Source organism: Myotis lucifugus, unplaced genomic scaffold (assembly GCF_000147115.1).
Source record: "Myotis lucifugus unplaced genomic scaffold, Myoluc2.0 scaffold_2, whole genome shotgun sequence".
NCBI classification, from domain to species: Eukaryota; Metazoa; Chordata; class Mammalia; order Chiroptera; family Vespertilionidae; genus Myotis; species Myotis lucifugus.
This window is the reverse complement of record NW_005871050.1, coordinates 20,251,728-20,267,835: the sequence shown is the minus strand read 5'-3', so window position 1 is coordinate 20,267,835 and position 16,108 is coordinate 20,251,728. Positions and strand designations below refer to the sequence as shown.

General features: G+C 37.0%; 1 protein-coding gene across 1 annotated transcript; it reads left to right on the top strand.

Moving 5' to 3' along the window:
- Positions 1-3,334: 3,334 nt before the first annotated feature.
- AGTR2 (angiotensin II receptor type 2) lies at positions 3,335-6,318 on the top strand. The gene is made up of 3 exons (XM_006082200.3): positions 3,335-3,446; positions 3,598-3,659; positions 4,872-6,318. The coding sequence occupies exon 3, from the start codon at positions 4,908-4,910 to the stop codon at positions 5,994-5,996; it is 1,089 nt and encodes a 362-aa protein (XP_006082262.1). The 5' UTR covers positions 3,335-3,446; positions 3,598-3,659; positions 4,872-4,907; the 3' UTR covers positions 5,997-6,318.
- Positions 6,319-16,108: the final 9,790 nt, after the last annotated feature.

The following is a 16,108-nucleotide window of genomic DNA, read 5'->3' as shown; positions in this document are numbered from 1 at the left end:
GAGAGAGAGAGAGAGAGAGAGAGAGAGAGAGAGAGAGAGGAGAGAAACTTAAACTAAAAGGAAGGCCCACATATATTTAAGCCTTCCATGATCTGCACCTGACCTTTATAACCAGGGCATGTATATTCAGACTTTTGCATTTAATAATTCCTTTTCTCCTTTAAAGCCTCATCTGTGTTTGTGAGTGGGAGCAAGAGAGACAAATAAGGTCTTTTTCTGAACTGTATATCCTTCTAGGGAGGTGAAATTCCTCTAAAGAATGTCTTTTTAAAAAAACCTGTTCTTAAAAAAAACAAAAAACAACCTGTTCTTTTAAACTACTAGTATACTCTTAAATAATCTCTCAACACACAATAGGTATTCACCAAAAAACCTTAATTTAATGTGATTTACCTTAATTTAGTGTGTTTAATTCTGCTAGCCAAGTTACACTTGCCCTGAAGAGCTGCATAATTTATTTAAATGACCCGAGGCTTTTTAAAGTCTATCTTCCAGCAGAAAAATTATCCCCTGCCCCCAGGAGAGTGAAATTTTTTGTGTTGTACTGTTTCCCGTGACTGACATTTATTTGACTCTCAAGTGTATTTACATTGTTGGATTAATTTAGAGTTCTTTGCTGAATCAATAACATGCTGTATTTCTTGCTTCAAGTGGTGTCAATATTATTGTTATTCTCCCTTTTTTTTACTTTTTTTTCTTTAATTCCCTGCAGTTACCAAATTTTTCTTTGACTTGTGAAGTCTTTTACTCCTAAAATTATGAAGAAACAGAGTAAATGCCTTTTTTAATCTTCTGAGAAATGTGTGCCTCTTTAAACTTCATTTACGTCACAACGTACTGTAATGAAGGACAAAAGCCCTAGACAAGGTCCCCTGCTCCTCGGGGGTGTTCAAGGCTAGGTCTCCCAGAGGCGAGCCTGCAGTTTTTTTCTCACAAGTTTATAGCTCACCTCCTGACTGTTTCTTTGCAAGGGGCATGAGAGGGGGCTAGAAATAGAGCAGGGTGGGAATCTGACCCATGCTGACCACTCAGGAGGCTCTGGCCTGGAAAATTCCCTTGTATGTGTCAAAAACAAACATTTGAAAAGGAGGGAGAGACCAGGCTTAAACAAAAAGTGAAACCAGTTCCCATTTCAACAATTCTGCCCGTAATCATATGTGTCCGTCTGTTCATTTGTTTCCCAAGTCCATTTCCCACCAATTGGACAGAGCCTCCACTTGAATCTGTCAAGAGCATACGAAAAAAAATATTTTGAGTTTTAATAAAATGGTGTGTATGCATATTAGGGGCATTTTTTCAATATTCAAACTCAGTCTACCAAAAAAACCCAAAACACACCGCACGGAAATGGTGTGCCGCTCACCTTTGAATCTACTACATTTTTCAGGCAGTGGCGACCACTTCTTACTGGTGCCATCTGCCTGTGTACAGCAGGATTGACTTCAATGTTAATGCAGAAACAGAAATGTCAAAAGCATTTGTTTTGTCTCACGTCATTTGTAATTTTGTTTTCTTTCACCTGCCCTCTCTTCTTCATTGCTCCCCTTCTGCTGAATTGCTTAAGTCCCCAGATACTTCCTCAGAGCCTCCCGGCAAGTGAACACAGGCTCACTATGACTGCTACCAGACAGATGTGATCCATACAAATAACTGGAATCCTTATACCCAGTTAAGTGTCGTGGCTTCTCTGGTTTTCTCTACTCACTGTAATAAACTATCTAGTCACTCATTTGGTCTCTCTATGGTCTTCATTTTGTGAATAAATTTAAGAAAAATATCTCCCTGCCCTAGCCGGTTTGGCTCAGTGGATAGAGCATTGGCCTGTGGACTCAAGGGTCCCAGTTTTGATTCTGGTCAAGGGCACATGCCCGGGGTTGCAGGCTCGATCCCCAGTAGGGGGCATGCAGGAGGCAGCCGATCAATGATTCTCTCTCATCATTGATGTTTCTATTTCTCCCTCTCTCTTCCTCTCTGAAATCAATAAAAATATATTTAAAAAAGAAAAATATCTCCCACATAACAATCCTTCAAGTTCTTTTCTCCTATTTAGTGTTTTTTAACAGTTAGTGAATGGCCAACAGTCACTTTCTGTAAATGTTGCAGGTTTTCTTTTTCCCAGGATAGTAGGTGAGTTTAAAGGACCAGCTAGTACTCCCTCCTGTAGTATGGAGGTTAAGAACATGGCCTCTGGCATTAGATGGTCTCGCTTTAAATTCAAATGTCCTCATTTAATAGTTATGTGACCACATAAAAGTTAAACTCTGTGAGTCTTAGTTTCCTGATTTGTAAGATGGAGTTAATATTAATAGCTTATAATGGCACGTGGTAGGCACGGGTTTAAGCACTTTAAATACATTAGCTTGTTTAATTTTCCTGACTCTATGATGTAGGTAATTAACATCATCCCCATTTCTCAGATGAGAAAGCTGAGACACAAAAGACGGAAAGTAACTTGGCCAAAGTCATAGAAGTAGTAAGTGGTATAGCTGAGCTTGTGAAACCAGGCAGTTGGATCCAAGGTCATTTACATACCAGTATGCTACATTGCCTCTCTATTAAATTACTGAGCATAAAGCATCTAGCACAGTGTTTGGCACATAGTTTGTCAACTAGTATTATCACTCCCATCACCTTTTTTTCTTTCTTCCTTTTGTTACTCTTGCTTCTATTGGGCTGATCTTGTAAGGTTGATCACTGCAGCGCCCACAAGAAGAGATAACAATTCCATCCAGGCTGCAGTTGCTGCCTTTCTCCTTCTTCACCTTGTGCGCTTTGTATTTAAACCGCAAATATGACAGAGACCTATGAAAGGGAACACCAAATGTTAATACCTCTTTTCCAAAACATGAAAATTATATCCCTCCTATCACCACCGCTCCAGCAACAAGCCATCAGAAATTGTTTAAAGCAAGGGAGAAATTTTAGAAATTCTAGACTTCAAGTCACATTGCTACTGTTCTTTAATAAACAAGGGTAAAGATTTTTAAAAGTAATGAAGGTTACAAAGAACATTGGGGGACAATGACACTGCTACTAGAATAAATTCCCTAGTCTCCACTCCTTAATGCATTTTAGAATGCCAGTATCAGGGAAGAAGAGAAAATTCTACAAATAATTATATTCTTCTTTTCAAGTAAGTCACTGACTTCAAAATTCTCTAACACATTTGTGGAAACTTCATTTTTTTTGTTTGAGATTTATTTGAATGAGCTGTTATGATTGGAGACAGTGAGAATTTCAGATTAATGTTTTGCAGCCAAAAAAAAAAGCTCTGGAAAGCTGGCAAGTGTTCATAAGTCAGCCCTAGAATTATGTAGGTTGAAGGCTCCCAGTGGACAGACCGAACATATAAGAAGGAAACCAGAGATCTGGTGCTATTACTTCCCTGAGTCTAAGGGAACGAGTAAGCACAGAATTAAAAGCATTCTTCAGCCTGAAGTTTTAAGGTAGGTCTGCACAATTTCTACATACTGCACTTGAAAAATAGAACATACATTAAACAAAAATATTTTTTATGGATGAACTGTACTTTTTCTCTGTATTTTAACACTGTATTTGCAAAACTCCTAAATTATTTAACTGCTGTTTCTCTTACAGGAGTGCACTGAAGAACTAGACAAGCTGGTTTATGATAAATAAGTTTAAAACTCCAACAACCAGTAAGTCTTCAAGTGGGTTTTTAAATATTCTTTTATGTTAATTTATTAGGTCAAGATTATGAGAGAATGAGTTTTAGGTAAAAATGAGAACTTTGCTGTTTATTATGAGATTCTTTGGTGATGACATTTTTCATAGAGTACTTTATTTTTATGTATTTTCAAACTATGTAAAATAATAGTCTTTCCTTTACTTTGTTTACCTTCAGCTAATTTTCTTTTGTTTTAGAATAATGTTGCTTTTAAAGCAAGCACAATAGTGTCACAAAAACTGAAACATTGGTAATAACATTTGAGAGCTATGTAGCAATGTTACTACTTAGTTGTGTTAAACTTGAAAAGATACCAAAAGAAAAATGATATAATTATATATGATTAATCTTTGATGTTCGACTCTTACTTCATTGAGCAATCAAAACTATGTCTACTTGACCCCAAACTAGATTTGGCTATTTAAAAAAATAGATTAAATTTAAATAGATCTAAAGTCAGTCTCTATTAAAATGTGAATAGGGGACTTTTAGAAATATGCATGTGTTCTATAAGTTTCTTTTATTTATATTATTATTGTGAAAAAAATGGAAAAGTAGAACTAAATGAATTATTTTTTAATTAGTAAAAGCCAACCATAATCCCCTATCCCAATACGTTCCTTTTGCATATTCTCTTTCAATCTTTTGTGCACTTACTTATTTTTTCCAGAGCTTATGTTACTTATATTTTCCATAGCTGTAATGATTTGTATATAATTAGTTACTTGAATAAGGCATTTTTCTATGCAATAGCAGACAGCAGTGTGTTTTCTAGAAAGTATATGTAGACTGAGATATGTGCTCACGTGTTTTTGAAATATTAACTTTTTTTATTCTTGATTCCTTCTTGTTTGTTTTATGCATTTCCTATCCTGGCTAATCTTTTGGAATATTAATTTTCATTAGACCTTTTGAAAATATGATAGGAAGGATGAGAAAAATGTAGTTTTGTTTGGAATTTTCAGTCCCTGATGCTGCAATGTCTTAACTTGTTGGTACTGGTGAAAAAAAATTTTTTTTTCCCAAGAAGTAAAATCCAATCTTATTTTATGTCATGGTTCTGTTTCCTGGTGTTTTCTATAATCACCCACCTTGTTTTGCTTTTAACAAACATTCAAAATGCTAATGACTCTATGTCCTAAATTCTGTAGATGTTCTGAGAGTTTTTTTTTTATTTTCACAGGAGGTGGTAAAAATTAAGAGCTGCTGACATTTCAACATGAAAGGCAACTTCACCCCTGCCACCATCAACAAGAACGTCACCAGCAGTCTGGACTTCGGACTTGGGAACATCTCTGGCAATGACTCTACCTTTAACTGCTCACATAAGCCATCAGATAAGCATTTAGATGCAATTCCTGTTCTCTACTACATTATTTTTGTGATTGGATTTCTTGTCAATACTATTGTGGTTACACTGTTCTGTTGTCAAAAGGGCCCTAAAAAGGTTTCCAGCATTTACATCTTTAACCTGGCTGTGGCTGACCTACTGCTTTTGGCCACTCTTCCTCTCTGGGCGTCCTATTATTCTTACAGATATGACTGGCTCTTTGGGCCTGTGATGTGCAAAGTTTTTGGTTCTTTTCTGACCCTGAACATGTTTGCTAGCATTTTTTTTATCACCTGCATGAGTGTTGATAGGTACCAATCTGTCATCTACCCCTTTCTGTCTCAAAGAAGAAATCCCTGGCAAGCATCTTATATAGTTCCCCTTGTTTGGTGTATGGCCTGTCTGTCCTCATTGCCAACATTTTATTTTCGCGATGTCAGAACCGTTGAGTATTTAGGAGTGAATGCTTGTGTGATGGCTTTCCCTCCTGAGAAGTATGCCCAATGGTCTGCTGGGATTGCCTTAATGAAAAATATCCTTGGTTTTATTATCCCTTTAATATTCATAGCAACATGCTATTTTGGAATCAGAAAACACTTACTGAAGACCAATAGCTATGGGAAGAACAGAATAACACGTGACCAAGTCCTGAAGATGGCAGCTGCTGTTGTCCTGGCGTTCATTATTTGCTGGCTTCCCTTCCATGTCCTGACCTTCCTGGATGCTCTGGCCTGGATGGGCGTCATTACTAGCTGTGAAGTTATAGCAGTCATTGACCTGGCACTTCCTTTTGCCATCCTCCTGGGATTCACCAACAGCTGCGTTAATCCCTTTTTGTATTGTTTTGTTGGAAACCGGTTCCAACAGAAGCTCCGCCGTGTGTTTAGGGTTCCAATTACTTGGCTCCAAGGCAAGAGAGAGAGTGTGTCATGCCGAAAGAGCAGTTCCCTTAGAGAAATGGAGACCTTTGTGTCTTAAACATGAGAATGGAATACAGGTCATGGCTATTTGGTTTGAGGTCCCCTTGAATTCTCTTTTAATGGCTTTCGTAAAATTAGTTTTCCCCCTTAATGTAATCTTTCACTGTTGTAGAATCAGAAACTATCTGTTTTATCCTCCAGTGACAGTCAGAAATTACCCCCTCACCCCTTTTATCTGGTCTATTAACACAAGACTGTCATTGGGCAGATATCCATAACCTAGAAGTAACTTGGAATTTATCTCAAATTATAATTAATAACAAATTGTGAACGAGAATTTGGGGGTTCAGATTTCTCCTTGACCAATGCTGAAGTTTTTTTTAAAAAATATGTTTTTATTGATTTCAGAAAGGAAGTAAGAGAGAGAGATAGAAACATCAATGATGAGAGAGAATCATTAATTGGCTGCCTCCTGCATGCCCCCTACTGGGGATCAAGCCCGCAACCCAGGCATGTTCGATTCCTTGACTAAGATCGAACCCGGGACCCTTCAGTCTGTAGGCTGGTGCTCTACCCACTGAGCAAAACAGGCTACGGCTGCTGAAGTTTTATTAAATCGGTTTTTATATCTGTTTTCACCAGGCTTTCCTTTTCAACCAAGGTTAGTCTTTTAACTCATTGCATTATTTACAAGAAGACTTCATGCTATGAGAGAGACACTATACTTCTTAATGAAGTATACTGCAACAGACTGGTACCGAATTATTCGGGCTCCAGGCATATACTTTTTACTTTAAAAAATAGTAAAAATAATAATCCTTTTACATTTCACTTGAGCATAGATTTTTATTTCATATAGCTACATATTTAGTAGGGCTAGGAATATAGATTAGATCACAGATCACATGTACTCCTACATTTTAGCTTATTTTTACAGTTATGGAAAGTAAGACATAGAGTAACAGATTTTTAAGTGTTCACTAGACTCTGAATAAACACTTTTTAAAATTTTATATCCATTTGAACTATTGTTTGAAGGTTTCTATGTTTTCTGATAATTTCTTCTAAACAATAACTAAACACTGTGTAGTGTTTTAAAACGTAAAAGGTCACTTTTTACATCCTTGACCTTTTAGATGTGGTGCTTTGATATATAGGAAGTTGACTTGACTTTTATTATTGATGTTTTGGTTCTGGGTTGCTCCTCAAAATATCTGGGTGGCTTCTTTAAATCTTTAACTTGTAATAAATCAAACCTTACCTGGCACAGGAAAAGGTAATGTCAGAATAGAATTTTGAGACCCAGGGAGGACCAAGAGATCCAGCAAATGACAACTTTGTTGTCATGCAAAATTTCTACCTGTCAGGGCAGTGCAATGTGGCTTTAAAAACATAGGGTAGTTTTAACCTGTACCTATGAATACTGTTTGTTCAGTATTTATGGGATTCTGTGGAACTCTTTTAAACCAATTGCTGATTCATAGATGTCCTTCTTAACATGATTAGAACTCCTAAATTAGAGAACTACCTGAAACTGAGTTATCTAGAGTTTACTTAGAATATGAATCCTACTTTTAGAAATTAGAGATTTCATTCTTCACCAGCCCATATGTATACATATTACATCAGGTTATCTAGGACCTTCCTAGACCAATGCTGACCTCTGAGGTAGAAACAAAGTTTCAGCGGCATAGTGTCTCTGCCAGGTTCCAGGGCTACAGATAAAAAAATCCTCTCGCTCCACTTTCTGGGAAACTCTTAATTTCATGTAATCTGTTATTATCAATAAAAAATAGCTAAATGTATAACCAACTATGACTTCATATTTTAATTAATTTTGTAAGACTTTGCATATAAATAAAATCTTTAATTTGAAGATCATGTATGTTTACTTTTTTATTTTATGACCTCCAGGTATAGATTCTTATCTTCTCTTGTATCTATATCCTCCTTTAATTTCCATGGATACTTCTTCGTTTCAGCCCCTACCCCTGACTTCTTGCCATAATCTTCTAGTCTCCCTCTCTCAGGGAGAGGGAGAGAGAGAGATAGAAACATCAATGATGAGAGAGAATCATTGATGGGCTGCCCCCGGGAATTGAGCCCACAACCTGGGCATGTGCCCTGACCAGGAATTGAACCCTGACCTCCTGGTTCATAAGTTGATGCTCAACCATTGAGCCACACTGGCTGGGCTTGAAATTCTTTGGGAATGAGAGACTTCTTTTCAAAATTATAATTGGTATGTATTTCTTATTAAAAATCAATACTCTCTCGTTGAAAAAAATATATAGATAAAAATTAGCCATTGAGACAATCATTGTTAGCATGGGGTAAGATTATTATATAAATACAAACATAGACACAGATTATATGTATATTCTCTTAATTTTTTATCTCTTTATCCATATCCATATTTCTTTCTCTTTTTATCTATTATCTATAAGATACTTTCTTCATTACCCTATGGTACATTTTATTTTTAGGTTAAATTTTAAAACACTTTTATGAGGTATAATTGACATATAACATTCTATTAGTTTCAGGTATACAATGTAATGATTTGATATTTGTATACCCTGTGAAATGTCACCACAATAAGTCTATTTACACACACAAATTTACAAAAAATTTATTTTGTGATGAAAACTTGTAAGAGTTATTATCATGGCAATTTTCAAATATGCACTACAATATTATTGACTATAGTCACCCTGACTATACATCAATTACATCAATATACACCATTACATCTCAATGACATTTTATAACTGGTATTTTGTACCTCTTGACCCCTTGACCCATTTTGCCCATCCCCCAAACCAACCTCCCAGTACCCCTGCAACCACCATTCTGTTCTCTGTATGTATGAGTTTTGTTTTGTTCTTTAGATTCCACATATAAGTGAGATAGACAATATTTGTCTTTCTCTGTCAGACTTATTTTACTTAGCATAGTACCCTCAAGGTCTAATCCATGTTGTCACAAACATTTCTTTTGATGTTCAAAATATTTTATCTCTAAACTCCCATCTGGTTTACTAGGAAAATTTCTGTCTCCCTTGTTGAGTCCTCCTTTCTTATGATAAGTCCCAAATTCTCATGGCTTTAAGCAATCCAAGAGATTTCACTTGGTTGTTGCTGTCCAGTGGTGGAAAGATTGGAAAATCTGATAAGACCACTGACCCATTTTCTGCAGCTGCTGTTGCTACATTATCAGTTGGTCTACATGAGAACATATGGTTCACTTATCTGTGCAGATTCCTGTCCACTTTAAGGAGTTTCTAAGTGTGCAAGCCACCTGATAAGGGTGTAAGAGAAAAAAAAAGGAACCCTCTTTTTCCAGTGTTACACTCATCTATATCTAATGCATGCTACATTAGACCAGATCACAAACACATCTTATTTGTTTAGTATCTCCATGGAGCCAGGAGGATCATCAGAAAGTCAGCAGGAGAAACATGCCATACCAGGAACCAGTGCTCTCCTTTCTTAAATGAAGCTGTCCTATAAGCTAGAGTCACATTTCAAATTCCTTCTCAATAAAAATGAGTATCCCTGTTTGGGGAAGGGAGTGGTTAGTAGGGCTGATGTTGCTTCTTGATTAGTAAGTCTCATCTCAATGCATAAGATATACTGTAATAACTTTGAACTTCTAGAAAAAGAATCTAATTAATGATTCCCTTCCTTTCAGAAGGCCCCTTTACCAATTGCCTCCTCCCCCACAAACCCCAACCTCAATATACCAATATGTATGGGATATACATATTGGCATAGCTCCATTTGCCTGAAAAGTTGGAACCACCAGACCATTGTCAAACTGCCAAATTTCCCGTTATATTTTTCTCTCTGAATAATGGATTTCTATATACTATACATTTGTTATCACTGAAATGATAATTTCATAACAAAAAAATATTCCAGTGTTTTTTTCCTGTTTTAGCAACTTGAAATATTTGTGGATAGCAGTTAGAAATGATCTTACTGGGTATGCTAGTATCTATTGTTATGGACTGAACTGTGTCTCCCCCAAATTTATATGCTGAAACCCTAACCTCAAATGTGATTGTATTTGGGGAAGGGCTTTTAGGAATTAAGGTTACATGAGGTAATAAGGATGGAGTCCTAATCTGATAGGACTGGTGGCCTTATGAGAAGATGAAAAGAACTCTCTCTCCACATGCAGGCATTGAGGAAAGGTCATGTGAGCACACAGTGGAAAGAATGCAAGAAAGAGAATTTGCATCAGAATTCAACTATGCTGGCACCCTGATCTTGTACTTCCAGCTTCCACAACTATAAGAAAATTAACTTGTGTTGTTTAAGCCACCAAGTCTATTGTATTTTTTATGGCAGTCCCAGAGGACTGATACAGATTTTAGTACCAAGAATGGTTCTAGAGCATCGGTTTTCAACCTGTGGGTCGCGATCCCTTTGGAGGTCGAACGACCCTTTCACAGCGGTTGCCTAAGACCATCCTGCATATCAGATATTTACATTACAATTCATAACAGTAGCAACATTACAGTTATGAAGTAGCAACGAAAATAATTTTATGGTTGGGTCACAACATGAGGAACTGTATTTAAAGGGCCAGAAGTTTGAGAACCACTGTTCTAGAGAAACAGAATTTTATTTTATTTATTTATTTATTTATTTTTAAAAATATATTTTATTGATTTTTTACAGAGAGGAAGGGAGAGAGATAGAGAGTTAGAAACATCGATGAGAGAGAAACATTGATCAGCTGCCTCCCGCACATCTCCCACTGGGGATGTGCCCGCAACCCAGGCACATGCCCTTGACCGGAATCGAACCTGGGACCTTTCAGTCCGCAGGCCGACGCTCTATCCACTGAGCCAAACCGGTCTCGGCGAGAAACAGAATTTTAAAGATTAGTTTTCTGAATTGGTTCTGGGGTTTCTAGAACTGGCTCTCTAATCAAGCTAGTCTTAAAGATGGTAGTGACTCAATTTATAGTAGTAAAGAGAGTACTGATAGCTCATGACATGATCTAGAAATGCATATATACAAAATATCATTATTGGATATTTCTAATCAACCATTTGTAAGAAGCAAGGAGCCAGGTAGTTGTGTATAGTTATGCAATGCAAAATGATCTTTCAGTCAATGTCAAACTATATATACAATAGTGGTTCCATAAGATATAATTAAGCTGAAAAATTCCTATCATCTAGTGATATAGCCATCATAATATTGTAGTACAAAGCATCATTCACAGCTATTAATATAGTATAAAGATATAAAGAAATATTTTTTACAGCTGTGCAATGTTTGTGTTTTAAATTAAGTGTTATTACAAAAGAGTAGAAATGTTAAAAAATTAAAAAGGTTATCTCTGTATGACTTGGCATAATACCCTCTAGGTTCATTCATGTTGTCATAAATGGCAAGATTTTATTCTCTTTTCCTGGTGAACAATATTACATTATCTATCTATCTATCTATCTATCTATCTATCCACATCTCCTTTATCCATTAATCTATTAATAGACACCTAGATTGATTCCATATTTTGGGTGTTGTAAATAATGCTACAGTGAACATAGGGGTGCATATATCTTTTCATATTAATGTTTTCATTTTATTTGGATAAATACTCCAAAGTAGAATTACTGGGCTGCATGGTAGTTTTATTTTTATTTTTTGAGGGACCTTTATACTGCTTCCATAGTGGCTGCACCAATTTGCAATCCCACCAACAATGCCCGTGAGTTTCTTTTTCTCCACATCCTCACCAACACATGCTATTTGTTGACTTTTTGGTAATAGCTATTCTGGGAGGTGTGAGGTGATATCATGTTCTGTTATTTTTTAAAATTACAGTTTATATTCAATATTATTTTGTATTCACTTCAGGTGTATAGCATAGTGGTTCGACAAACATATACTTTACAAAATGTTCCCCCCACCCCCTGATATTTCCACTACCTACCTGGCACCATACACAGTTATTACAATATTATTGACTATATTTCCTATGCTATACTTCACATTCCCTGACTGTTTTGTAACTACCAATCTTTTCTGCTCAATCTCTTCATCCTTTTCACCCAGTCTCTCAACCCTCTTTTTCTCTGGTAACCCTCAGTCTGTTCTCTGCATCTATGAGTCTGTTTTTGTTTTCTTTGCTCATTTATATTGTTCTTTAAATTCGACATATAAGTGAAATCTGATGGTATTTATCTTTCTCTGGCTGACTTATTTCACTTAGCATAATAGTCTGTAGGTCTATCCATGTTATTGCAAATGGTAATATTTCATTCTCTTTTATGGCTGAGTAATATTCCATTGTGTATATGTACCACCACTTTTTTATGAACTCATCTATTGATGAGCATTTAGGTTGCTTCCATATCTTAGCTATCTATATAAAAACCCTGGGTGGAACACCCATTATGACCAAGGCTCAACGAACTGGAAGGAAGTCAGTCCTGCAGGGGTCGCCTTGGCAACAGCTACGCCCTCCCAGAGCTATTTCCTGGGAGGGCAAGGTTTGAGTCAGGAACCGGCCCTCGGAGCATGGAGGCACTGAGTCCTGGGTCGTCTTGGCAATGGCTGCACCCTCCCTGAGTTGTTTCCCGCGAGGGCGAGGTTTGAGGCAGGAAATGGCCCTCGGAGCATGGAGGCTAAATACTTCATCACAAGGGAAATTAGTCAAGCACTCTGAAAGTGTTTTCACTCTTAATGTGGTGTACAGGGAGATATTAGAATAAGTTTAATCACTTTATCAGTTATTGTTTGCATCACTGTTGTTTTTATATCATGTTTTTGTTGTTTCCATATCATGTTTTTGTTTTTATATTATGCCTCTGTTGTTGTTATATTCTTTTGTTACTGTATATTTATTAATAAATTTATAAATTATTTCCATATACATTTTACTAATTTCCTTTCATCGCTCACACTTCTATTATAGAGAAAGGGCAAATAGCAATATTAAAATATTTCCTCTAATTAATTCCCTTTTAATGTGCACGAATTTCATGCACCGGGCCACTAGTTATAAATACTACTGCAGTGAACATAGGGTTGCATATATTCTGTCAAATGAGTGTTTTATATTTCTTCAGAGGAATCCCCAGAAGTGGAATCACTGGGTCATAATGCAGATCCATTTTTAATTTTTTGAGGACCCTCCATACTATTTTCCAAAGTAGTTGTACCAGTCTGCATTCTCACCAACAGTGCATGAGGATTCCTTTTTCTCCTCAGCAACACTTATTTTTTTGTTGATTTATTGATGATAGCTATTCTCACAGGTGTGAGGTGATATCTCATTGTGGTTTTAATTTGCATGTACAATATAAACAATGATAAAAAATGAAATGTCTAAGCATAAATTTAATAAGACTATTGCATGAACTTTATAAGGCAACTTTAAAATATTGATGACAACAGCCCTGACCGGTTTGGCTCAGTGGATAGAGCTTCAGCCTGCGGACTGAAAGGTCCCAGGTTCGAATCTGGCCAAGGGCATGTACCTTGGTTGCGGGCACATCCCCAGTAGGAGGTGTGCAGGAGGCGGCTGATCGATGTTTCTCTCTCATCGATGTTTCTAGCTCTCTATCTCTCCCTTCCTCTCTGTAAAAAATCAATAAAAAAATATATAAAAATAGAATATTGATGACAACAAAAGAATAATTATTGAATAAATGGAAAGGCATCCCCTGTGTTTGGATAAAAGGCACCATGTTATTGATGTAATTCCTCCATAATTTAATTATACCTTTAATATGTTCTAGTGAAAACACCAACATCATGGTGACATAAGCAAGATGGGAGAATAAGAATTCTTGCACTTGATGCATCACAGAGACACCAAGTTAAGAACAATGTATGAACCAAAATACCTTTATGAGAACTGCAGAACCAATTAAGAAATTGTAGTACCCCAGGCCAGTGCAAAGTTGAAACAGTCATATTGAAATAGCCAAGAAGAGTAACTTCATGTTACCATAATTGACACTCCTCTTAGCTGGCATAGTTCAGCTTGGTTTCTGGTTCCTTTCTCAAAGGAGGGAGCAGAGGAAGAGAAGACTTGGAATGTTTGTCCAACATTCTGACTTTTTGGAGAAATACCTGAGGGACTGGTTTCTTTCTCATGTGACTTAGAGCTCTAACAGAACAGGTATAGTTTGGATGCCAGGGGCTGATAAAAGCAAGGGAGAGTGGAGGCAACTTGTTGTAGCACTAGAGGGACTTTAGAGACACAGACTAAGACTGAGTTTGGCTTGGTGCCATCAGGAGCAGGTACCCAACTGTGGCTTCTTCCATGGGAAAGAGGAAAAAGAATCAACTGTGTATCGGATGTTCTAGCATTTTTGAGAGCTACCAGAGGGACTGGTAGCTCTTTTGGAGCACTGATGGGGAGCTGGAATAAATCATATCCCTGGGGGCCACCAATAACTAACCAAGAAAAGTGGTGTGACTTGCTGCTGTAGCAGCAGAACCAAAGACAGACACTAGAGAGCACATGAGTTCCTTAACACAAAACACCTAAAAAACAAAACAGAAACAACCAGCAAAATTCTCTAATTAGAAAATTGCATACACAATCCCAGATAATTTAATTCCTTCTAAAAAAGATGTCAGAGGCCACTGAATTTCTAGCCAGGCTAATTGGTGAAAGTTTTCCCCATTATGAGGCCAGTACATAAAAACTGGTAGAAGTGGCTATTTCTTCAAATGCATAAAACTCAGTAAAAAATTATAAGGCATATGAATAAACCAGGAAACAAGGTCCAATCAATTGCATAAAATAAATCTCTAGAAACCAACCACAAAGAAATGGAGACCTATGAATGACCTGACAAAGAATTCAAAATAATTGTCTTAAGCTGAATGACCTACAAGAGAACACAGATAAACAACTAAAAAATCAGTAAACAACGCCTGATCAAAATGAGAATATGAACAAAGAGATAGAAAGTATTAAAAAGAACCAAACAGAAAGTCTGCAGCAGAGTAATATAAGAAAGAACTGAAGCCCTGCCAGCATGGCTCAGTGGTTGAGCGTCTGCATATGAATCAGGAGGTCACAGTTCGATTCCAGGTCAGGGCACATGCCCAGGTTGCAGAGGCTGGATGCCCAGGGTGGGGTGTGCAGGATGCAGCCGATCAATGATTCTCTCTCATCATTGATCTTTCTATCTCTCTCTTCCTCTCTGAAATAAATAAAAATATATTTTTTAAAAAGGAACTGAAAAATTTACTATTGGAGTTCAACAGCAGACTTGATCATGGAGAAGAATCAGTGACTTTGAAGAGAAGTCAGTTAAAATTATCAAGTTAGAAGAGTAAAAAGAAAAAGAATGAATGAAAGTTAAGAAATCCCAAGGGACTTTCAGGGCACCATAGGCAGGTAGAATGCTAGCTACCATTGGAGGGTCGTAGTGACTCAGAGAAAGTATGAATGGTGCTTCTGGGTTATAGGGAATGCTATAATTCTTGATCTGGGGGCTAGTTACATGGGTGTGTTTAGTTTGTTAAAAATTATTGGGATGTATACTTATGATATGTGCATTTTCTGGAAATGTATTACACTTTAATATCCTGTTAAAAATGAAGGGGAGCCCGACTGGCATAGCTCAGTGGTTGAGCGTCGACCTATAAACCAGGAGGTCATGGTTCAATTTCTAGTCTGGGGACATGCCTGGGTTTTAGGGTCAGTCCACAGTGTGGGGCATGCAGGAGGCAGCCAATCAATGATTCTCTCTCATCATTGATGTTTCTACCTCTCTCCCTCTCCCTTCCTCTCTGAAATCAATAAACATATATTTTTTAAAAATTTAGTGGAAAGCTGTTCAAATAATATTATTATGAAAAATATTGAATTATAAAACAATTTTAGTATGATGACTTAAAAATAAGACGGACACCTTGTATTTACATACTGTATATCTATGGTCGGCAAACTGGGCTCGCGAGCCACATGTGGCTCTTTGGCCCCTTGAGTGTGGCTCTTCCACAAAATACCATGTGCAGGCGCGCATGTACAGTGCGCTTGAAACTTCATGCCCCATGCGCAGAAGTCGGTTTTCGGCCTGGGCGAGTCTATTTTGAAGAAGTACTGTTGATATTTGGCTCTGTTGACTAATGAGTTTGCTGACCACTGATCTATGTAAAGTAAGGGAAAAATCTAGCTGTA